Source organism: Peromyscus leucopus, chromosome 10 (assembly GCF_004664715.2).
Source record: "Peromyscus leucopus breed LL Stock chromosome 10, UCI_PerLeu_2.1, whole genome shotgun sequence".
Lineage (NCBI taxonomy): Eukaryota > Metazoa > Chordata > Mammalia > Rodentia > Cricetidae > Peromyscus > Peromyscus leucopus.
Genome location: NC_051071.1, coordinates 78,979,957 through 79,003,476, shown reverse-complemented (window position 1 = coordinate 79,003,476; position 23,520 = coordinate 78,979,957). Strand labels below are relative to the sequence as shown.

The following is a 23,520-nucleotide window of genomic DNA, read 5'->3' as shown; positions in this document are numbered from 1 at the left end:
GGAAGTGCTGTGCCACCAAGTGATGTGCCTCGCATCCCAGTCTAACAGCAGAGGCAAGCTGTCACGTAAGAGGAGCCTCACTTTAAAACTCACAGCCAAGCGTATGCAGTGGGCGCTCAGTGTGGCTGTCACTGAACTGCCTAGCAGAAGCAGTGGAGCTTTATTTTTGTTCATGATTTCATGTTTCTTTCAGCCCCCCATGGTAGTGGAAAGTATGGCAGCCACACCTTATATCATGGCAGACCAGGGAGCCAAGTGTGAAGCCAGAGTCAGGAAAGGCCTGTTCTGTCTCTAGAGGCCTTTCTGTCTGCTGGGCCACCTCCTAAAGCTTCCATGCTCTGTGAGGAACAGTTTAGACTCCAGTCATAATAGCAAACTTTTTCTTCCCCCAGAAAAATAACCATTTTCAGGCTAACACAAGTCAGAGGAGCAGTAGATATAACGTGTCCTTGCTATTCTTAGTAACATGCCTCCGTGAGCACCTAACCTACCATCAAAAGTAACTGGACTTTAGTCGGAACACAGCCTCTTAAATGTTAATAAAGTGATGCTGCTGATGTCTGACACTGTGTTGGGTCTGGAAAGGGGGGAAGGAAACAGGCGAACGGAGAAGGCCTGTCCCTGTGTTGATCATTTGTCACACAGGGTAAGACTGTCTCCCTGTTACTCCCAAACCCTGGAAACCTCAAACTGCGTCAAAACCAATCATCAGTTCCTAAGAAACCAGACCTTTCTGCTTAGATAAAATAATCTGTGATCTAACTATGCCAGCTTTGTTTCTTGAAACATGCTCTTCTGAATCTGAGCTGTAGTTTGGAATTTTTGAATATGGCCTCACACTTGCTATATAGCCCAGGGTAGCATTGAACTACTGATCTTCCCGTTTTTGCCTTCTGTGTCCTAGGACTATAGGCCTGACCTCTGAGCCCAGCCTATGAAGTTTATTCTTTGATAAAGCTTTTTGCTAATTTCATCCTTTGTTCATTCACTCATACTAATTATTGTGTGTTTGCCAAGGATATACTGGATAAGATAGGCCACATGACTGAATGCAACAGATAAATGGATCATTAGAATACAGTGTGCCGGGGTGGAGGGTGGTTTTCCTTGAGTTGGAAACTCTACATTACAGGTTAAGGAAGTACACGTGCATAAAGAATGGAGGATAAACACTTATGGTTGCTTGATTGTAGGCGTCTTTGCAGTTTGCAGAATGCCAGGACATCATACAGCGCCAGGAGCAAGAATCCGTGCGTCTAAAGCTTCAGCACACTCTGGATGTGAAAGTAAGGGGTTTTCATCATAGATGATCTAAGCAGAAACAGTGCCTGTGCTTGATACTGTGGGAATATGTAAGGAAAGAGTTTTCCACGCACAGATGTCAAGTTAACCAAAGCCCCAAAGGATCAATGTTTGGCTTATTTGTGAAATAATTTACATGACAAAACATATTTTTAAAAAGTACTTTTATAATGAAATGTGTATATTTTCAGAAGTATATTTTAAGTTACTCAGTATTTTAAAGTTTCAATAATAGATTTTGCCTGTGAAATTAAAAAATAATTTGATTTCACAGTTCTTTGTAGCTGTAGGTTAACATTACTCTGTTCACATCTGCATTGTCTGTAGGAACTTCAGGGCCCTGGATACACCTCTAATCCTTCAATGAAACCTCGACTTCTCCAGCCGGCATCCGTAGCTCGGTCTCATTCTAATGTACCATCCTCCCAGTCTACGGCCAGCTTCCTGTCTCATGTTAGTAAGCAATCATGTAATCCATAAAATGAATGGCGTAATATGGGAGTAATTTAAGTTGGGAAAAAGTCACTTATGAATATAATGTTTATAACTAGCATTTTCAATGACTAGATTTCAGATTTATGCAATTTCCTAGGAATCCAATGGAGTCCATATGAAAAAATATTTTCTTCCCTGTTATTTTCTTAGAAAACATAAAAAAGTCATTGGGATTAATGATAAGAGAAAATATTAAAGTGAATTATTTAATTGTATTATATCCAGTTCTCCAGTTAGTCCCAGCACAGGCATGTTTCATATAACAGAGAAACACAGACGGTAAAATAAATAGCATGTCACATGCTAAGTGTAGTGTATTTAATACTTCACCAAGATGAAAACTGTTGGCTTTATGTTATTCCCTAATAAACTTATTGTTAATATTTCATTAACCCTAAAATACCTTTATTTAGTCCCTCTAGTTAAAATGTTAGTAACTTGGTAAAATTTTTAGTTTAACTTTTTATACTTTCAAAACACAAGAAAAAACATGGACAATATAAATTCAAGCTTTCTCTGAATTCCTTATAATCAGAAGCCAGCTCTAACCCTTAACAAAGAAAGAAAAGACAAGAAAAAAACTTGTTCCATCTGTCAGTTATAATACTCGCATTTTTACTTTTAAAAGTCCTGTCTTCAGAATGGCAACAGGATCATCAGAACCATTGCAAGTACTGTTTAAATAAAAGTCTGGTGCTGTCTATATGACTAGTAGTTGAAACAGACTGTGCACTGCTAAATAAACCGTCATTGATTCTGCTCTTCCCTAAGTCTTTTAGCAGCTGAATTCATTTCAGAAGAGAATATAGTGTACAGATAGGAAACACTAAGTCTTTGTGTGTTGTTTTAACCAGCACTCCATGAAAAACAACACCCTGAAGGAAGACCCGACGAGGGACCTGAAGCAGCTTCTCCAGGAGCTGAGAAGTGTGATCAATGAGGAGCCAGCCATGCCTCTGAGCAAGACGGAGGAGGACGGAAGGACAGCGTCCCTTGGAGCGCTGTAGGTGGCCGCGTGAGACTGCATGCTGGTAACGGCAGCGCTCCTCTCGGGCATCTCCACTGAGTCATCCACATGTTCCTATCTGGAAGGTCAAGGGTTAGTGTGAAGTCACCAGGAAAAGCAGCCTGAAGGTGGAGAGGTTAAGCCAATCAATGAGGCCAACCCCAAGGGCAAATGGACACACAGTCAGTCCAGAAAGAGACCGATACGCAGTGCTAGTCAGTGGTCATTTGTAGTGATTTATGATTCCCAAGAGATCGCATGACCATAATTGTAATTGAGTATGCACCACCAGTTGTGACAAGGTGGGACAATGTTTCTTATCTCATTTTACAAATGAAAAAACAAATCCCAAAGAGCTGATTTGTGTGCAGCACCCAGTCCATTGTGAAGCTAGAAAACTATACACACTGAGAACTAGGAATGCTCAAGGAATACGCTAATAGGAAAAGCCTAGGTCTCTGGCTGTTCATGACAAATTAATAGGATGTCTCATCCAAAACAGATGAGTCCACCAGCCCTCCTGCCCATATCGGCAGAGGTCAGTGAGACTCCTGTGTGCTTTTCAAATGTTCTCATATTGTCACTTAAATTAACTTCTGCTAAAGAATTTAATGTGGTATCTACGTTGGTGCTAATCTTATTTTTGTATTCATGTGCTTATATGGCAAATATCTGAAATTAAATTTTTCTGAAGAAATATCTCTATATAACGTATCTCTAGGTCCTTAAGATATCCTGAGAATGTATATTTAACCCAAATGCCAACATTAGCTGGATTTATCTAATTGTTAGTAATAACAGTAAAACATTAGGAATACATTGATTACCTATCATGACACTGCATTACCTCAGTCGTAAAATGTCAGAAACGTTCTGTTGGTTATTCTAGCAAAGAAGTCTTTGACTTGCAGAACACTTCCTTTTCTGTGTGTCGGGGAATGAGACATAGTCACTGTGGAGCCCTGGCTGTCCTGGAACTCCCTTGTAAACCAGGCAGGCCTCGAACTCACAGTTATCTGCCTGCCCCTGCTGGGATTAAAGGTGTCCACCACAACAGAGTCTTCCTATGTATCCCAGGCTGGCTTTGAACTCTTGATCCTCCTGCCTCACCATCCAGAGTGTGGATGCATGTGCTGCCATGCCAGGCTGATCACTTTTCTTGTAACTCCGATGGCCATCTGTGGCAGGACGGTATTGAATAGATTGACGCCAGAGGTACAAGCTCTGCCCTGAGCACTGGTGACCCGACACTGGAGTCTACAGGGTTACCATGGCTTCCCATCAGTTACTGTCAGCCTCCATCTGTGCCCCTGAGCTGTATCGGGAGAATTTGGGTCAGTTTTCTGTAACCCTACAAATGGCCTTGTCACTGACAGACATCTAACATCTGCCTAATGCTGAAGAATGCATGAAAGAAAGCCCTTGTTGTGATGCATGCCTGGAATCCTAGCACTTGTGATGCAGAGACAGGAGCATTGCTGCCAGTTAGAGGCCAGCCTGGTTACATAACGAGTTCCAGGCCAGCCAGGGCTACACAGCTCCAACCTGTTAAAAACAACAATAAATTGAAACCCAGAAACCAATCCCTGGAAGAAAGCATTATCTGAGCTGAATCCAGAACTAGCTGGCTCTTGTCAAATTTGCCTGGTTGCTTAAAATACAGTTGTAACTTAAAGAAAAATTAAGCATAAGTGAGTGATTATTTCTAACAGACCAAGAATGCAGAAATGCATGTGTCTGTAGCTAACTGAGTTTATCTGTCTACAGAGATGATAGAGTCAGAGACTGCATCACGGAATCGAGCCTGAGATCAGAACTCTGCCACAGGTGAGAGCATCAGACTTAGTTGGATTCACTAGCCAAGAATACTTTCTGTGGCCTGGGAAGCTGGGAAGTGGGTTTGCATACTTTTCATGGAACGTGTTGTGCGTATTGGCCTCAGAGAAGGAAAGCTGTTCAATGCTTAACTCTAAAAAGGACTTCAGGGTCTAGAAATCAACTGAAAGCCTTGCCTCTCCTCTCCTCTCCTCTCCTCTCCTCTCCTCTCCTTTCCTTTCTTTTGTTTATTTTAAATCTTGCTGGTTGTGGTCCTCAGCTTTCTGTCACTATAAAAGTGTCCGAGATAACTTACCAGAGCAGAAGTTGATGTGCACCCCATCCCGAAGGGTCTAGCCCACAGTCAGGCACACACATAGCTTTGGGACTCCATTGAGGGTATCAGATGACAAACGGCAAGGCGACTGAGGCGGACTGCTCACCTCACCGCTGGGAAACAAAGGAGAGAAGGCCAGGGATGACAGCTCCCTTGGATGTCCCACCCAGTGACCTAAGAACTGCCCACAAGGCCCCACCTCCTGAAGGCTCCACTGCCTTCCTGTAGTTCTGTGCTGGGCACTAAGTCTTAACTCACAGGACTTAGTACATTCAGCATCTAGACAAAACACTGATGTTTATCCATGTGAACTGTTTGTGTGGTATGCCATACCAAAGGACTTTGTCTACATTTACACATATTTACCGTGGTTTCTGTAACTTTGAAGGGTGATCCAGAAGGAAGTTACAACAGAAACAATGAATGATTGTAAGACTCTTACTAAAGATAATCCTATATTCATCAATAATTGAAAAGCTAAAGTCAAAATGAAATCATAAAAAAATAACATGAAGAAAACTTGTAACACTCTATAAAACTCTAAAAGGACAATTCTTGAGAAAAATGTTAGCAAAAAAAAAACAGTCTAATATTAATCCATTATTAGAGAAGACACAGAACCCATTGTTCCCTCATCTCTGCCTGCTACAGTGAACACTGGCCCCTCGGCCTGGCAGTGAAAACTCCCTGACTAGCCTGTGCTGGCCAGTTTTAAGTCAACCTGATAGCAGCGAGAGTTGACTGAAAAGAGGAAACCACAGCTGAGAAAGTGCCACATAAAACTGGCCTGTGGGCGAGCCCATCTTGAGGAATGATGTAGGAAGGTTCAGCCCACAGGGAGTGGTGCCATCCGTAGGCCGGCGGTCCTGAGTTGTTAGAGAAAGCAGGCTGAGCAAGCCATGAGGAGCAAGTTAGTAAGCAGCACCCCTCCATGGCCTCCACTTCAGTTCCTGCCTCCAGGTTTCTACCTTGAGTTCCTGCCCTGACTCTCAAGGATGAACTGTGATGTGAAAGCAAAATAAGCACATTCCTCCAGGCTGCTGCTGGTCATGGTGTTTGATCACAGCCATAACCTACGACACAGCCTGGACTGCTGTACTCACTCTTCTGACCAGATTAGTCCTCTTCCTCCCGTGTACAGCCAGGAATGGTGACCTTGAACTTCTCCTGGTCCGCCTGCCTCCACCGCTTGATTGCTAGGATTATAGGCAGGGGCCACGCTCCCCATTTACATGGTGCTGAGATCAAACCCAGAGCTTTGTACCCGACAGGCAAGCACTGTGCTAAGCTGTCTTTAGTCCTGAACTGATTGCTCTCAATTCCCAATGGTTCGCTTCCCCTTTTAAAACATTTTCCCTACATATATTTATTTATGGGGTGTGTGTGTGTGTGTGTGTGTGTGTGTGTGTGTGTGCGTGCCACAGGACAGCTTGCAGGAGTCCCTTCTCTCCTTACGCCGTGTGGGCTCCAGGGATCAAATTCAGGCCGTGGGCCTTGGCAGGAGGCTCCTTTTCTTGCCGAGCATCTCACAGCTGTCTTCTTTTGACTTTACATTTTCTCCATCCAGAAAAGGAGGAGCTTCATCCTCAACCTTCTGAGTCTGTAACTGCCCCAAATTAGTGCTCAAATGAAAACGCGCTTTCTCATAAAGCTGGCGGCAGTTTAAGAATAAACTGAGTTTAGGATGTAGCTTGTTCTTGCACACAACCCTGGGTTCAATTTCCAGCACCTACCTCCACTAATACATAAATTATTTCTCGCACAGATTTTTATTATATTAAGAAGAAAATAACATTCTATCTTTGTTTTGTTTTTATTTTTTCAAGACAGGGTCTCGTGTCCTGGAACTCACTATGTAGACCAGGCTGGCCTGGAATTCGCAGAGGTGCTGGGATTAAAGGCCTAGGCCACTGTGACCAGCTTTATAACATTGTCTTTAATTTCTCTGTTCTTCTACCAACAGAAGTAACAATTCCTTGAGGGAATCCACTGAAGGCAGCAAGTCCAGCGAAACTCTTAGCAGGTGAGAAATTATTTCCCTGTCGTTAAGTTACAAAATGTCCTTTTGTTCTGTTCACTTAGTGAGAAGACCAGGAGCTCTGTACTGTACCAAGTGCTGTCCTATGCCCTTGAAATAGATAACACTGAGCAGACAGATTTGGGTTCTGACCCTCCAGTTGTATAAAATTATAATGTGTGTTTATAGAATACATATAGAAAATCCTTAATCTTTTCCGTTTTCATGATCCATAACCATCTTCGTATCTCTAGAGTATGAAATGATTACATACGTGGAAGTGCTTAAATCTTAGGGGATGTTCTGACCAGTCTGCCAGCTGACGCAGTGGAGTCATCAGGAGGAGGCCTCAGTTGAGACAGTGCCCCCCATGAGATCCAGCAGGAGGCAAGATTGTGAAACATTTTCTTAATTTGTGATTGATGGGGTCCAGGCCATTATGGGTGCCATCCCAAGGCTTGTGGTCCTGGGTTCTATAAGAAGGTGGGCTGAGCGAACCATGAAGAGCAAGCCAGTGAGCAGCACCCCTCCATGGCCTCTGCATCAGCTCCTGGCTCTAGGTTCCTGGCCTGCTTGAGTTCCTGTCCTGACTTCCTTTGATGATGAACTGTGATGCAGAAGTGTAAGCTAAATAAACCCTTATTTCCCCAAATTGCTTTGGTCTTGGTGTTTCATGACAGCGGTAGAGACCCTAAGACAGTTAAGGACAGGCTTCCTTATTCCTGTGTCCTCAGCACTGGAGCACAGTGCCTACCAAGTAACCATTCAGTAGATATATTTCAGCGACTGAATCAAGGCAATGCCATATGGACTTTCTGTGTCTGCTTCTTGAGCACAGTACACATTGAGTCTTTGTAAATGTGTCTTTTAAGCAGAAAAGATGTGCTGATTTCCTCCTTGCTTGGCTATACAGTACCACTCTGTACCTATGAATAATAACTACATTATAATTTCATCCCTTCTGTGTTCTACTTGCTTAAGAGTTATCTCACTTTGTCTGACTAATCTATGTGGAGGCTATTATTTTCCTGTATTTAGGCTAGAAATGAAGACTCAGATTGTTGAAGCCATTTGCCAAGGCCATTCAGCTTGTCAACTCTGAAGGCCACATTGGACTCGAGCCGCACTGGCTTTGAGTGTGTGTTTGTGGCCACTCCTGTGTCCTGCCTCTGGTTACTCCAGGAACTACCTGGGAACATGCCAGTCACAGGCATGGGGCAGAGTTACTTCCCGAGCTAACCAAAGCTCCCCTGGAGTTTCTCTGTGACTAGAAAAACCTGTTTCTTAATAATGAAATTGTCAATACTTATTTATTATGAAAAACTCACTGAGAAGATATTGCTTTACCACTGAACAATTAGCATAGCCAAAGACATCTGGATTCTCACATCTGCATTTGCATAAACTCTACTGTGATAACCAACTGTCAGTACAGCCTCCAGGGAACTCCACTGTATGCTCTCCGGAGACTGAGATTGCAAAGTGTGTAACAAGTCAGTTTTCCTTTCAAAATTTTCACATTCATTACGTGTGTGTGTGTGTGTGTGTGTGTGTGTGTGTGTGTGCTCTCACGTGCGCGCTCGTATGTATGTGCCAGAGCACTTGTGTGGCAATCAGAGAACAGCCTGTGAGCCGGTTTTCTCTCTGCACTGTATGCCCAGGGATTGAACTCAGGTCACCAAGGCCGGGAACAAGCGCCTTCCGCTGCCGAGGCACCCGGCTGCCCTCGTACATTTTCCTTTGCTGTAGTTACATTCTTAGACATGGACCCCCAACACTGTCGTTCCCCAGTTACTCAAAGTTACTATGAAATGGGTAAAGTAACCCCAGCGTTGCACTTCCGCCGGTCATCTCTTTCATGTGTGCCCTGCATAATGACTCCTATGAATAAAACCTTGCACAGCAGTGAAACGAAGCTCATGGCGTCCCCCTGTGACAGCGGCAGTCATTGTGACCTCAGCCACCCTGTCTCAGACCCGACCCGGAACCTACCGATGTGGCCGTGTCTTGTAAACTTGAATTTCTAATTCGGAATTCTTGTTACTTTCTTTGGTTTCTTCTGTTTCCTTCCTTGTTATTTGTCATGTGACCCTGGCTGGCCTGGAACTCAGATTCCCCTGCCTCAGCCTCCCAAGTACAGGGATTACAGGTGTGTGCTACCGCACCCAGCCGGCTTCACTTTTAAATGACTGATTAAAATGGCAACTTATAGAACACATGAGAAAGTGATTTGTATTTATAATTGTTATTGCACAAAAATTAATTTTCTAACCAAGATTCTATTAATATAATTTGCCCTACAGTACTGTAGTGAGTGGGCTGGGGATTTGGCTCAGCAGTTAATAGAGTGCTTGCCTAGCATGCACAAAGCCCTCATAAATCGGCCATGGTGGTGCACACCTCTAACCTCAGCACTCAGGAGGTAGAGGCAGGAGGTTCAGAAGTTCAAGGTCATCCTCAGCTACACAGGGAGCTGTAGGCCAGCCTAGGCTAGAGACCGAGCTCAAAAAGGAAAAAAAATCATTCTTAAGTACTGAATGCAAAACTGTAAGATAATTTGGGGTTTCCCATTACAGTATTTCAGAACCTCTACAACTTACAGTTATGACCGGGTATCTTGAGTTAATATTTCAAGCCACCACATTTGTGTGTATTGGCTTGCCTTGGTCCATATATCTGTACTGTGCCTTAGAAAGGAAATCTTTGCATTGGCATTTATATTAGTTTCACTAACTCTTCTACCTGAAGGAAACAGCATGAGAGAGAAGATTTTATTTTGGCTTATGGTGGTTCAGGCTGTGCTTGGACAGAACTCCATGACAGGAGGAGAGTAGACTTGGGGAGAATGCTGGAAGGGATCCTCAAAGCCACGCCTCCATCGGCTTCCTTCTCATAACCAGGCTCTGCCTCCTCCTCCGATACCATCTGTTCGGAGTCTGCATGAGCTAACCGTCTCTGGAAGCGTCAGAGATGCCCCAGCCCCGCGGTCTGCCTTGATAATGGCCTAGGTGTTACTCGGTCCGGTCGAATTGGCAGAACTAACCGGCACACTGTTCTTATGTTTCCAGAGAGCCGGTCACACTGCACACAGGAGACCTGGAAGATCCGTCTAGCTGCTTCACATTCACGTCTACAGGTGAGTTCCGGGGAAATCTGCAGAGGGTCCTCACTCCAAGAGAAGGAAGCCAGTCACCACAGCAGTGGTTAAGCCCCATTAACTCTGGTCTCACTTCCTACAACCCCGTTTGTCATTCTGTTTTACCCACCTGGAACTGGTCATTGAACCTGCTGGTTGTCTCCCTATTGGGTGTTTTGCACCCACACTGCCACAAACATTGCTAATCACCTTATTGTATTCAAATTGTATTGTATCGTGTTCAAATGTCACTTTTCCAGCAACCCTTAACGCTCATCACTTACTAAAAAAAAAAAATCACACCTGCCCACACTGTCCAGTTCCCCTTACCTTTTCCACTTGTATCTCACACCATCCTCTAACACACGGTGTAACTCACTACTTCCTGTTGTACTGGATGCCCTGAAACAACCTGGGAAGTAAAACCTTGCAGTCTTCACTTCCTGATCCACCCCAGGTATTTAGACCCTTCCTGAGGCAGTGTAGCTGCTAAATAGATGCTTATTGAATGTCTGGAATAAGAAAGGAGAAAGGAGAATCTCCGTGTCATTTCCAGTGAATTACAAAGTGACTTCCATAAAAACAAGCTTCTGAAAAGAAGAGCCAGGAGAGATGGGAAGAACAGACTGTGTAAAAGTCACAAGACTCAGACTCAGAATGGGAAAGAGCAAGAAAAATGTTAGAGAATGACTTCAAACATAGCCAAAGAACACATCACAGAAGGCCGTTTAACAAGGGAGAAAACTCTAGAGAGTATGTTAGATTTAGAAAGCAAAGGCAAGAGAGTTAACTATTTAACTAACAGAAGAGAAAGTCATTGAGAAAGAATGAAAATGACGGTTATTCAATAAAAACATGGTTATAAATCTGGCCAGTCCTAATGTAAATAGGGGAAATTAAAGTATAATGTGAGAGCTTTCTTTATAGAAGTGTTAATATAGTTAAAATCAAACATCATATGCTTTTGTGTGTATATGCAGGTGCACGTGTGTGTGTGTGTGTGTGTGTGTGTGTGTGTGTGTGTGTGTGTGTGTGTAGACCTGAGGTCAGCCTTGAGGGTCATGTTCCAGGATGCCATCCATCTTGCTTTATGACACAGAGCTTTTCACTGGCCCTGGAACTCACAAGGTAGGCTAGGCTGGCCAGTCAGCCATCTCCGGGGTCCTTCTTCCTCTTCTCTGCCAATGCTGAAGTTTCAATCTTATGCTACCACTTTTTTGTATGGGTCCCGGCCTTCAAACTCAGGTCCTCCTGTTTACACACCAGCATTTGACCAACTGAGCTCTTTCTCCAGGCCTTTGTCCTTTATCCTAATGATTAGTCAGGACTTGAGAGTAATAGCTTCCCTTCTTAGACTGCTCTAAATCAGAGCATTTGCCAGTTCCCACATATTCTGAATACCTTAGAATACTTCCACCTCGTTCAGTATCCAACTTTCATGAATTACAAATATAAACACAGTTGGGTATGTCTTAGTTAGCTTTCTATTCCTGTGATAAAACATGGTTTCCAAGAGCAACTTGGAGAAGAAAGGATTTGTTGAGCTTATAGCTCCACAGCACAGTCCATCATCAAGGAAGTCAGGGCGGGAACTGGAGGCGGGAACTGAGGAGGGAACTGAGGCAGGAACCATGGAGGAGTGCTGTTACTGGCTTTATCCTCATGGCTTCCCAGCCTGCTTTCTTGTACAACTCCGGACCCAGGATGACATCACCACAGTGAACTAGGCCCTCCCACATCAATCATTAATCAAGGAAAGTCACCATAGGCTTGCCCACAGGTCGGTCTGATGGAAGCACTTTCTCAGCTGTGGTTCCTTCCTTTCAGGTGGCTCTAGCATGTGTCAGTCTGACAGAAGTCAAACAGGACAGGCTTTGTTTGTTTGTTTGTTTTGTTTTGTTTTGTCTGTTTGTTGGCAACAGAATCTCGCTCTGTAGCCCTGGCTGTCCTGGAACTCATTCTGTAGATCAGGCTGTCCTTGAACTCAGAGATCTGCCTGGGATTAAAGGTATGCACCACCACCACCCGGCTTTTCACCACATTTTTAATGTGGGTAATTCCCCCCACTTAGGGTTTCTGTTGTGCCTATGAAGTCAGCTGTAAATTTAACTGATGCACATTTAAATGGAATACGCCTTTCCCCTCTTGTCTGGTAGCTATACTATTTCGCCTTTTGTTTGCCTGCTTGTTTCAGCAGTTCTTAGCCATGCATCCATTTTCTTTCTACGAGTAGAACACATCTGGTGTCTGAAGTCACAGGGTTGGGGTCTGTGGAAGTCCCTGCCTGTCACCTTCACTCTCCTGTCTCCCTGTTTACCAGGCATCTGCTCTTTGCATGTTTTCTCTTGGTTTTCTGCCACGTCATCGTCATCTGGAGATTTGACACCTGGGGTGAGACTCGGATCGAGGTTACATTCTTCCAGACAGACTTCATTGTGGCTTTGTTTTTGTAGACAGCTGAGGTGTTGACAATCCCAGACCAGTTGGATCAAATAGGCAGTGGATCTGATCTGCATGGAGAACTCTGGATCTCAGGGTCCTACACATTCCTAAAACCAGGGTTCTCCAGATGACTAGAGGCTGGGTAGTCCTACAAGTCCGTCTGCAAGCTACTAGCAGGGGTAAAGAGTTGCTTAGCCTAAGAATCTTGACGCTTCAACAAGAGGGGGCAGTGATTCTACCTCAGTGCAAGCCTGAGGCATGGAGGCTTGCTGGAGAGCGAGCCAGGGGTGAAGATGCTCGACACTGATGTCTCCAGGGAACAGCAGTGTCAAAACTAAACCCACTTGTAACTGTTAGAAGTTCTATTTCTGCTTGTAAAAGGCTTGATGTTTTTTATAAGTGCACTACGCTATTTTTAGCTAATTTTATCTTTTATCCTTGTCCTTCCACCATTTTAGCAAGTCCATCTGTGAAGATTTCAGCCTCCCGGTCATTCAATTCTTCTCCTAAGAAGTCTCCAGTGCACTCCCTCCTGACTAGTTCTGCCGAGGAGTCAGTAGGCTCCACATCTCAGTATCGCTCCACCAAAACTATTCACTCACCCAACTCTACAAAAGGTAAGAATGGCCTGATGTGGCTGACGGGGTTGATTTCTTAGAGCAGGGGATTGCAGGATTCTGCGCAGTCTTCTCAGACACAGCCCGCAGCTGACGCTCTAAGTGTGTGGTCTTTAAATGAGACAGTGATTGCTTATGCATCAGGACAACAGAAGCTTAGACCGTGTGCATAAACGCCTTTCTCCTCTTGTCTGGCATCAACAGTGAACTTTATTTTCTGATTATTTTTTTAGAATACTTTGTATCTAAGTACTGAGACCTTCCACTCTTGCTTAGTTAAAACATGGCTGTCCTTCAGCCAACACCTTTTTAACTATAAATGTATATTATACAACTTGTAAAAAAATCTCATCAAACTTTTTAAATTCAGTTTTTGTTTTATAAATGAAAAAAATTTTGATTTGTAGTAAGGGCCTTAGAATATTGAATTTCCGATAAGTATGTTGAATTGGACTTGAAGTGTTTCTCATTCTACACAGCAGTGACCAAACCCAGCCCAGCACTCTGGACTCACTCTCATCGATGGGGCATAAGTCACACAAGGTGCTGGCTCTCTGTCAAAGCGTTTCCGAGCCTTTTCATAGTCTATGCCACTCCTATTTCTAGAGTCTAAAACCACTACAAACATCGAGACCTGGTCACATTTGAGTACACTCTATTGTTTATTGTGTGCATTGTGTCCTCAGTCCTTTGTTCCCAAGCTCTTTGTGTCGTTTCGTCATTCAGGAGACACAGAAAGGAGGTCCTAGAGTCCGAGCCGGGTTCACATGGTGAATTCTGAGCCATCCAAGGCCACATAGCGAGGCCCTGCCTCAAAGGCAGCAAACAGACCACAAGCAAGTGCAAAAACCAACTAACTGACCCGTTCAGAGTGATCCCGGGCGGAGGGGCAGTACCCGAAAGGCCATGCAGTGATAGGACATCTTCCCCCATTTCAGATCCTCGCCAAGCATCATGTTGTGTACTATTTCTGTTCAAATATTTCTAAGAGGCTGCTCCTCATCCTCTTAAATTGAAAACCTTTTAGATTATTATTTTTAATACTATAATTACACAAAAAGGGTATTTGGTAATAAAAAGTAAGCAAAAATGTTTTCAAAATTATTCATCTAGTCGGGGGCTAAGATCAAAATTCACCTCTTCCATTTGCTAACCAAGTACTTTGAGAAATGGACAGAACTTACACACTTACTAAAGACAGCTTTCATGCCTCTCGGGCCTCATCAGTTACCGCCACACGTCCTAGGGTCGCTGTGCTGTGCCAGCCTCCACTCAGGTGACAGCCCTACATGGGAAAGTGGGCCAGGGTCTGAATTAGATCCTGCTCCGCACGCCCCAGTTAGGAACTCCTCAGGTTTGTGTGAAAATGTCCACTGGACAAAGTGTCACTAACTTGAAGTATTCTTCTCGTGGGTCCTGTTTAACACTGTGGAGTTGAATAATAGTAAATCGAATTGATTTTAAACAAAACCAAATAAGCTAGTGTTGCTGTGTTTAAATGGGAATTTTTTCATTTTCAAATAACGTTTCAATGTTTTCTTAGGAAAAGTTGTTTAACGCATAATTTGAAGATTTCTAAAAGCAATATTGAATAGACTTTTAATATCACATCTAAGCAATTTTCTAATAGATTCACAGTCTCCGTCACTAGAAACAACAGGAAAAACTTGCCAAAAACTGCAGAACAGACTGGAAAGTTTGCAAACCCTGGTAGAAGATTTACAGCTGAAGAACCAAGGTACCGTACAGAGAGGTCTCAGGCCAGGGGGTTTAGCTCAGTGATAGAGCCCTTGCCTAGCTAACAAAAGCCCTGGGTTCAGTCCTCAGAACTGGGGGGGAATTCACAAAAAAGATACACACACACACACACACACACACACACTATTTTGTAACAGCAGACATTCATACAATAAATGTAAGCATAGTAATAATAATGGGCTCTGCTTGCACCTGTGTGCAGCCCCTAAATTCAGTGCTGCTCTTGTCCTCATGGGGCCTTCATGACGGCACGGAGTGTGGGAGCTGTTATTGTCATAACAATGAGAGCACAAGACAACACAGTCAGCCCTGTGTCTCCTAGTGAACGGTAGAGCTGGGACTCGATCCCCGCACTTCCTAACACACCGAGTCAACTCACATCGCTGTTGAGTGAAATCCCAGGTCCCCTAAACAGCACGAACACATTTCTGTTTAGACTATTGAGTCTTTTTAAAAACAGTTCAAGAATTTCATACAATTTATTTTGATCGCATTCCTTTCCCTACCGGAACCACCCTTCCCTCCCCACTCACCCAACTTTGTGTCTTTTTAAAAAACCTACCAAATATAGTTGGTGCTGCCCGTATTATTGTGAGTTTTTTTTTTTTTAAAGGAATGTAGGTTTTGGGGGGGGGAGCTTTTTTGGCCCACCTTTTCCCCACACTTTGATTTATATTTCTGAGGTCATCCTACTCATGTCCTTCTAGAATCATCTAGTCGGGAGATGCTGGCATTTGTTTAACAGAAACAGTACCTTGGACTAGTGACCAGTAGGGCGGCTCTTGAGTTCTGAACAAATAGTTTGGAGGATATGGGCAGAATTTATCAACATTTAAAGTATAGGGCTGTAGGGACAGCTTGTTGTTAAGGTATTACCTAGCATGTGCAAGACCGTGGCTTCAATCTCAGTACAACCAAAAGCCAAAACCATACACGCGTTTCCATTTGTGTGCATGCACACAAGAGAAATCTCCCACACTATTTACAGTAATGACTGCTGAACCCCAAGATGGGAGGTCAGGAGGCTTTCCTCTGCTCCCCTCTGGAGGGCTTGCATTCTGCTTCTTCTGTCTCCTCCTGCTTAGGGAGCCTGTAAGCTTGCCGTCATGGCAGCCTTTACAAAAGTGCAGTGCACTGAAGTCTTACTTACATACCCCTGGGCTCAGAGTGAGGCTGGTCTGCATGCTAAAGGCTCATCCTTAAAGACGAGTGTGGAGGGGCTTAAAACCAGCGACGACTCTCCAATCTAACTGTGTTTTATTGATATTTTCAGCAATGTCTTCAATGATCAGAAATCAAGAAAAGAGAATTCAGAAAGTGAAAGACCAGGAAAAAATGTTACTAAAATGACACATTGCTTGCCTGCTCTCTACAGAGGGCTAACACCCGATTAATTGTGATGTTACTTATAATTAGTGCCCTGTGGACTTTTTCTTTTTATGTGAAAATTTAATAAAAAATACCCTGTCCTGTAAACTCTATTTTGAAATAAACTTCTTGAATGCTCTCACAGTAAAACTTTGAACACTACCAGCTAGATTTGAGAGTATTCATATATTATAATGTATTAATTTATGATAATTCTAGCACTTTGGTATAATTGTTTTAAATTATTTTACTGGTTCTGAGATAGTAGAGCCATTTTTTTTTCAGCTTAAACAAATTCCTGAAGAGAAAAAAAGAGTGTTCATATGGCGTAAAGGGGTGCAGTGCCAACACCAGGACAAACTCCATCGTGCTGGACAAACACCAGCCTTCTTGGGTGACCTTGAATTCACTGTTTGTTCTGTCGATATCAGTAATCAACAAAACTTTTAGAAATCTCTCCCCTTACATAAAACTAAAGAAAGACAATACTTGGTTACTCTTTAACAAACGAATAGGTAAGTTCTAGATTGAGCTTCATGAAATTTTAATAAACTGGGGCATATTTGAATGCAAACTGAATATAATGGGACATGGACGACAGACGCGTAAGTCACGTGTTTCGCTGGGGCCAAAACGAGAGACGATGTGGCAGGGGCCAGCTGTCCACACAATGTCGTCTTCCACTCCCGGTGCACGGGTGTCACGGGACACAGCTGCCTGGCCGGAGGCCGTGCTGCAGCCCCGTGTCCCTCACCTATGGGGTGGTCGCCTGGCCAGTTCTCACAGGTGGAAAGGAACATGCACAGAGAACCGTGTGCTACTTCAGGTCCAGGTGTTAATACTGCATGTGTGGGTGTCCCCCAAGTTATTTCCCTCCCACAGGCCTGATGCAGAGATGGAGAGGGCCGTTAGGATGGTGGTACCACAGGGCAGGAGGGGTTGTGGGCTCTACAAGGAGGGCAGCTGCTGCCCAGGTGAGCTACTGCAGACGGAGAGAGGGGCAAGTGTGTGTGTGTGGGGGGGGGCGGTTCCTACCTTCTTCCCTGGTGCCACAGGAGCCCTGACCCAGCAGTCAGTGACATGCTCTCGCAATGACAGCTAGCACTCTAAGCACATCCAACTCCAAAGGATGGCAAAATCGATGTATATTTAATTATTAATAATGTGTGTATATATACATCGCATAATCTGTTTCCTAAGTCAGTTGGCTTCAATGAAAGATGAACTTTTAGGGCTGGAGAGATGGCTCAGTGGTTAAGAGCACTGACTGCTCTTCCAGAGGTCCTGAGTTCAATTCCCAGCAACCACATAGTGGCTCACAACCAACTGAGATCTGGTGCCCTCTTCTGGCCTGCAGGGACACATGCAGACAGAACACTGTATACATAATAAATTAATAAATCTTTTTAAAAAAAGATGAACTTTTATTTCATCAGGAATTCTAGAGACTTTTGTTTAAATTGCTTTACTTCTTAGGGGGATACTTGAACATTGTGAAGCAATGGCCAGTGCCTTCTGCAGACCTCACTATGAGATACATAGCAGAATGTCTGAATTTCATCCCAGAGAGCTGGGAGCCCAAAGCGTGCAAACAGCCTGCTAAGCGCTGACTGATGCTGCTTTCAGTGAACCTGTGTTTTTTTCAGCAAACCGTCTTAGCCAGAATTGAATACTGTTCTTCCAATAGATATCGTTCTGTTTAAACACATAAAAACACATTTTATCCGAGCACTTGGAAGGTAGAAGTGGGGACATCAGGGGTTGAAGGTCACCCTTAGCTACAGATGAAGTTCCAGGCCAGTTCGGGCTATCCCGTCTCAAAGTGATAACAAAGAACTGGGATGTAGCTCAGTAGAATGATTTGCCTGGCACTGCACAAAACTGGCTGTGGTGGCATGTGTCTGCAATCCCAGCACCCGAGACGTGGAGGCAGGAGGACAGTTTCAAGGGCATCCTTGGCTACATAGTGAATTTTTTGGTAAGCCTGGGCTATAAGCAACCCTGCCTCAAAAACATTTCATCTTTAAATACCAGCATGCTGAATTCCCTTCTAAGCAAAGTTTTAAAAAAATATTGAGAACTTTCTCCAAAAAGGAAAACAGACTCCAAATTTCATCTGCTGTAACAATTGATGTTTGCTTTTCTCTGTATGTAAAATATCATACCATTATTTTATTTCTAGGTTATGGTGCTAACATTGAAACAAATAATTCAGACATTTAATAAGGATATTACAACTCAGGATTTATTATCCAGTTATAACTTAAAGGTTAGTAATTATTTCTTCTCAGAGCAAGGCTATTCTTCTGTATCATGGTCCTGTGTAGACTTTCCTCACTGGTGAGGAGTGAAGAGGTGATGGGGGAACCCTCTCTAGGGCGGCCCACCTGTGAGACCTGGTAGGACTGGGGCGGGGAAGTCGAACAGAGATGGTCTGACAGGGCACTGTGGGTAAAGGATGTACGCACCCGTTGCTGGAGCCAGACTCGGACCTCTAACCCCAGTCCTCAAAGAAGTAATGTGTCCCCTTCAGGCCACCCCACCGCCTCGCACCCAGCCCTCATGCTCCACTTCCTGGATGACCAGCTCAGACTTTAAAGCATCAAGACAAAGACATGCCTGCTGACTCCACACCCGCCCTCTGCACTTAACATGGAACAAAAACTGATGGGGAGTCTTCCAGCGTCACTCAGGTCCTGACTGGTCACAGTTCCACACGGTGTCATCGTTAATGTAAACAGCGTTGCTTAGCTGGATTCGATGAGGCTTGCTGACGCCTCCCTGTTCTAAGAGCTCCTACGGGCTCTGTTTTGTACGTGTGCAGCTGGGTAGTTTCTCCTTGCCCAGAGTCCTTACCTCAGTCTTAGCCAAACCAACGACCCAGGGACGAGCAATCCCTCAAGTAATGATGTGTCAGCACAAACCTCAAGGCAACAAGGGGAAAGTCCCGGCTCACAGCAAGCACTCACTATCTGCATGCATACGTCTTCCTACATTTTGGACAAAAGCCACACTAGCAACTCTTATGGCTACAAATGGAATCACACTGCCTTTAAATTACGTAGTGTGCTCTACAGCCTCAGCCTCTTCCACATTCTGCGGCTGCCTCGCGGATGCTTTGCAGAGGGAGTCAGTGGATCCCCCACCACCCGTGAACCACTTTATCCTCGTGGCCAGTCTGCAGGAGTCTGTTGCTGCATTCTTCCCAGCGAGTGACCTCCCTGTTCTCCACCAACACAAACTTCCATTCCACCACCGTGTCTGCAGGCAGGAAGACGGAATGAGACCACAGCCCGTCCTTACAGTAGTGGAGAGGGATGTACGTGGTCCATCCCCCAAGATTCTCATGGTCTCCAGTTACCGCAATGAACTGCACATCGGTGCTCGTGGTGTAGTGCACCTGGAACTGGATGCTGACCTCCTGAGGTTCCAGAGACACCGCCTTCCCATCTGCTCCCCAGCCGCTTCCTCCCACAAGAGTGCCTCTGCCATCATCCATCCCCTGCCTTAGGCCCTCAAGACTGCCACCCAAACCAACATCCCCCCAAGACGAGTGCCGGGACACCACTTCCCAGTCCTCGTGGCCTGCCGGGTCCTGACTGGCCTGCGCAAGGCCGGCTGCTTTAGCTATGTCCCCCAGCAGGCTGCAGGAGGGCAGCTTCTCCACCACGCCCCCAGCTGTTTCTTGTCCTTTGCAGGGTCTCCGTCCTCCTCCATGAACTTCCGGGCTTTGGTTCCTTGACACTTCTGGGCTGGCCCTGGAGTGTGTGTCTGGAATCTTTCCAGCAGGAACATACTCTCTGGCATTGCCCCAGTCTGCTCCAGCATTCTGCAGTCTCTGTGCTCCGTGCAGGTCACCAGGATCTTTGGTCTCGGAAAGCAAATGGCCATTGCTTTCTTGAAGCTGCTCTAAGAGAGGAAAGTGTAGCAACATTAGTTGGTTCACCGAGGAAAACTGATATCATCGATAGCTGTTGTCTTTGTTTCTATCTGTGGTTCAAGTTCTGTAGAAATCAAGTACACCTTCCCAACACTGCTCTAAGAGCATACATGTAGAGCCAACAACCAAAACACTCAGGAATCTCGGTGCCCAGCGTGAAAGAGAATGAACTGGCAAGCTGCAAAGTCTCCCACAGGCCAGACCAAGTTGGCAGGGATCCAAAGTTAAGTCACTTGGCTCCTGTCATTTAAAAAAAAATGCTGTCCAGGGGTTAGGGCAGGCGCTTAGCAGGAGGCCCAGCCACACACACTGTGGCTGGTGTGGGACAAAGGACTGCATGCTACCCTGCACCTGAGTGTACACCTGTACTCCCTGGAAGAGAGCGCAGGGCAGGGGCCAGTTCTGGAAGGCAGCGTGGTCAGTGTCAGGAACACCAAGCATGGCTGAGTAGAGTTGGGGTGAACTTGAGGGGAGAGGAATCTCTTCAAAGACACATGAGTTCCCCCTGCTCCAACACACACCATACACACTTAAAAAACTTTCTTAAAAGCCCACAATCCAAGTCCCCTAAAGACTTGGTTTCTTTCCTGGCTACCTAACTAGCTCTCAAAGCCTGAACTCTTACAATTGGCCTGGGGGAAGGGTGGGTGCTTCATTTCACCTCTTTTTAATTGGTGAGCTTCAGAGTGAGAGGTCAACAAATATTACTCTGAATTCCCGATTTCCAGCTAAAAACATGAGGCTGGCCTTCAGAAACAGAAGAAAACAGATGAACCGCTTATCCAAAATCAGCCGTGGGAAAGGTTTTCACATGGCTACAAATGACCACCACTAAAAATAAGTTCTGCCAGGCAACGACAGCTTGCCCAAGAAGGGCACAGGAAGGTAAGGCTTTGTGCCAGTGCGTACTGATTGCCTGGTGGGGGGGGTCTCTAGAATGTAGAACTAAACTTATAGGACAATTCCCATCAGAGTTTGGTTCCCTACTAGGCCGCCTGGGCTGTTGTAAGCGCACACACGGCCAGCGCACAGCCCCGGCTGCAGTGGCTTTCATGACCCACGTCTAAGCTGAATTTTACTTTCGGAACTGTCCAGACAGTAGGAAGTGAGCGTTCAACGCTCGCTAGCCCCAAACTCACAACCAAGAAGGGATGTGGGGTGTCAGGGCTTGAAGCTACGGGACTGAGACTCAGAGGATGCCCCTCCCAGCCCCATCGGAGACTGGAGAGAGTTGTGAGATGCCCCCCCAAACCAGCCTCGCGCACTGCGCCAAGCGCAACCAGGCGGAGGAGCCCGTGCCCGCTGGAGCGGCAGGAGCTAGGCGCAGCCTCCGGAGGACCCGCGTGGCTTCTCCAGGACGGTACAGCCCGGGAACGCGACGGGGCCCGAGGAGGGTTCAGTCCCAGGTCGGGGAAGCTGGTCCACCAGGACCCACCTGGAGAGCTTCAGGTGGCTTTCTTCCCCTTCCCCAGTGAACTTCCAGACACCGGGCCCATCTGCCCCGAGCCCCGGGGAGGAAGAATACCTGGTTTGGAGACCAGCACCCGTTCGGAAGGTCCAGGGCTCAGGCCGCCACCGCCACCGCCACCGCCCGGACCGCCTCCCGGAGCCGCAGCCTCCCCTGGAGATACGTCCTTCTGCGGCTTCGCACCCCCGTCTTTCCCCGGGGCCCCAAGGTCGCCCCGCAGCAGCCACAGGAGGAGCGCTCCCGCTAGACCCCCGCCGACCAGCAGGGCGGACCAGACGGCGCCCATGGCTGAGAGGCTGCGGGAGACTGCGGGGCCCGGCCCAGGGCTCCGCTCACCCGCGCGGCCACACCCACCCCGCCCGCCCAGCCTTTTACGGTTCCACGGTGGCCAGCCAGTCCTCAGTGGCCGCGAACTTCCCGGCCCCGCCCCGCCCCGCCCCGCCGTGGGAGCTCGCCCACTTCCCATCGCCCCGCCCCCTCCGGCTCTCCACCCCCGGGTCCCGATCCACTGGGTCCCGCTGCTCTGGATCACGCACCCAAAGAGCCCGCTTGCGCACAGCACCGGGACAGGGCAAGGGATTCCCGGAGCTCCGAGGCGGGAAGGGACTTAGGGATCTGGACCCTGGTTTGAGGGGAGGGGAGGCGTGGAGGCCTAGAGGAAGCTCCGCTCTAGTTCCTAGCTGCGCCTAGCCTTCCCGAACTTCTTTCTAAGTAATAATCAACTTAAAGGCCCACCACCTCAACCGATCCCTTTCCTCCTCGAACCTCTCTCCTAGTCTCTCCTTTTTTAAAAGAAGGGTCCAGACTAGCCTAGAGCTCTTTATATATCTAAGGCTGGCCTCAAACTAGAGATCCTCCTGATTCAGCCCGATTCTTCCATGTCTTTTTGTTGCGGGTGTTGCCGTACAAGGCACATCCACCCAATCTGAACTGGATATTGTACAGGGATGGAGCCCCTACAAGTAAATATTAATAAACCAGCGACCCTTTATCAAGCACCGTGTATTAAAGGTGTTTTGTGTATGAATTTAAATTGATCCTCACGCACTAGAAGTCGTGTGGAGGAAGAGTTTGACCACACTACTCTGTCAATGTGCACACCTACTCCAGGTTAATGAGCCAGGGCCTTTTATTTCTAGGGGCTTTCCCTTAAATGCATCCTCCCACAACCCTCTGCTAAGGCCACAGCTGGAAAGTATGTGCCTTGGAGCCATTGCCAACATGGTTCCCTTTGGGAGGATCAATCACTCCACAGTTCTCCTTACTGGGCTCAAGCAGGCGCTCTTGACAGGCACTTCCTGGTGGGTTGCTCCCATCTTGGTGCAGGCTGCAACTCCTAAGATAGAAGGTAGATAGGTCGAGAATGCAGCAATAAAATGAGTCCTGTTTTATTATTAAATTATTGAATATTAAACTTAAATACTGCTATACTTGTAGATGAGAGCATCACTCAGCCCTCATCAGAGAAGCTTCTTACAGTAGAAGGTAATTAACACGCCGGGCGGTGGTGGCGCACGCCTTTAATCCCAGCACTCGGGAGGCAGAGCCAGGCGGATCTCTGAGTTCGAGGCCAGCCTGGGCTACCAAGTGAGTTCCAGGAAAGGCGCAAAGCTACACAGAGAAACCCTGTCTCAAAAAACAAAACAAAACAAAACAAAAAAAAAAAAAAGGTAATTAACACAAGAGGACCATGTGTATAGAGTGAGAGACCTTGGAGCACTCAGCCCTAAATGGGACGGCTTTATTAAATCCCTCCCCTCAAGGTTGGGGAGCTCCGTGGAAGAGGTGGAAATATTCTAAGAGCCAGGGGTGGTAGAAG

At 46.0% G+C, this 23,520-nt stretch overlaps 2 protein-coding genes across 6 annotated transcripts in view; one reads left to right on the top strand and one right to left on the bottom strand.

Moving 5' to 3' along the window:
- Ccdc158 (coiled-coil domain containing 158) overlaps positions 1-16,406 on the top strand; it is a 64,568-nt gene extending 48,162 nt beyond the window's left edge. The window contains exons 16-24 of one of the 5 annotated variants that reach the window (XM_037209176.1): positions 1,206-1,286; positions 1,630-1,755; positions 2,652-2,800; positions 4,571-4,630; positions 6,919-6,978; positions 10,041-10,108; positions 13,009-13,167; positions 14,798-14,905; positions 16,199-16,406. In XM_037209176.1, the coding sequence (XP_037065071.1) occupies positions 1,206-1,286; positions 1,630-1,755; positions 2,652-2,800; positions 4,571-4,630; positions 6,919-6,978; positions 10,041-10,108; positions 13,009-13,167; positions 14,798-14,905; positions 16,199-16,275 (888 nt within the window). In that variant the 3' untranslated portion in view covers positions 16,276-16,406. Of the gene's footprint in view, positions 1-1,193; positions 1,287-1,629; positions 1,756-2,651; positions 2,801-4,570; positions 4,631-6,918; positions 6,979-10,040; positions 10,109-13,008; positions 13,168-14,797; positions 14,906-16,198 lie in introns of all 5 variants that reach the window. The other 4 variants (XM_037209177.1, XM_028881928.2, XM_037209175.1 and 1 more) reach the window with 4 other exon arrangements.
- A 2,110-nt stretch (positions 16,407-18,516) lies between these two features.
- On the bottom strand, positions 18,517-22,040 carry Stbd1 (starch binding domain 1). The gene is made up of 2 exons (XM_028881927.2): positions 21,759-22,040; positions 18,517-20,202 (listed from the first exon to the last, which is right to left on the bottom strand). Exons 1-2 carry the CDS (start codon positions 21,985-21,987, stop codon positions 19,424-19,426), a joined length of 1,008 nt encoding a protein of 335 aa, XP_028737760.1. The 5' UTR covers positions 21,988-22,040; the 3' UTR covers positions 18,517-19,423.
- Between the last annotated feature and the right edge of the window lie 1,480 nt (positions 22,041-23,520).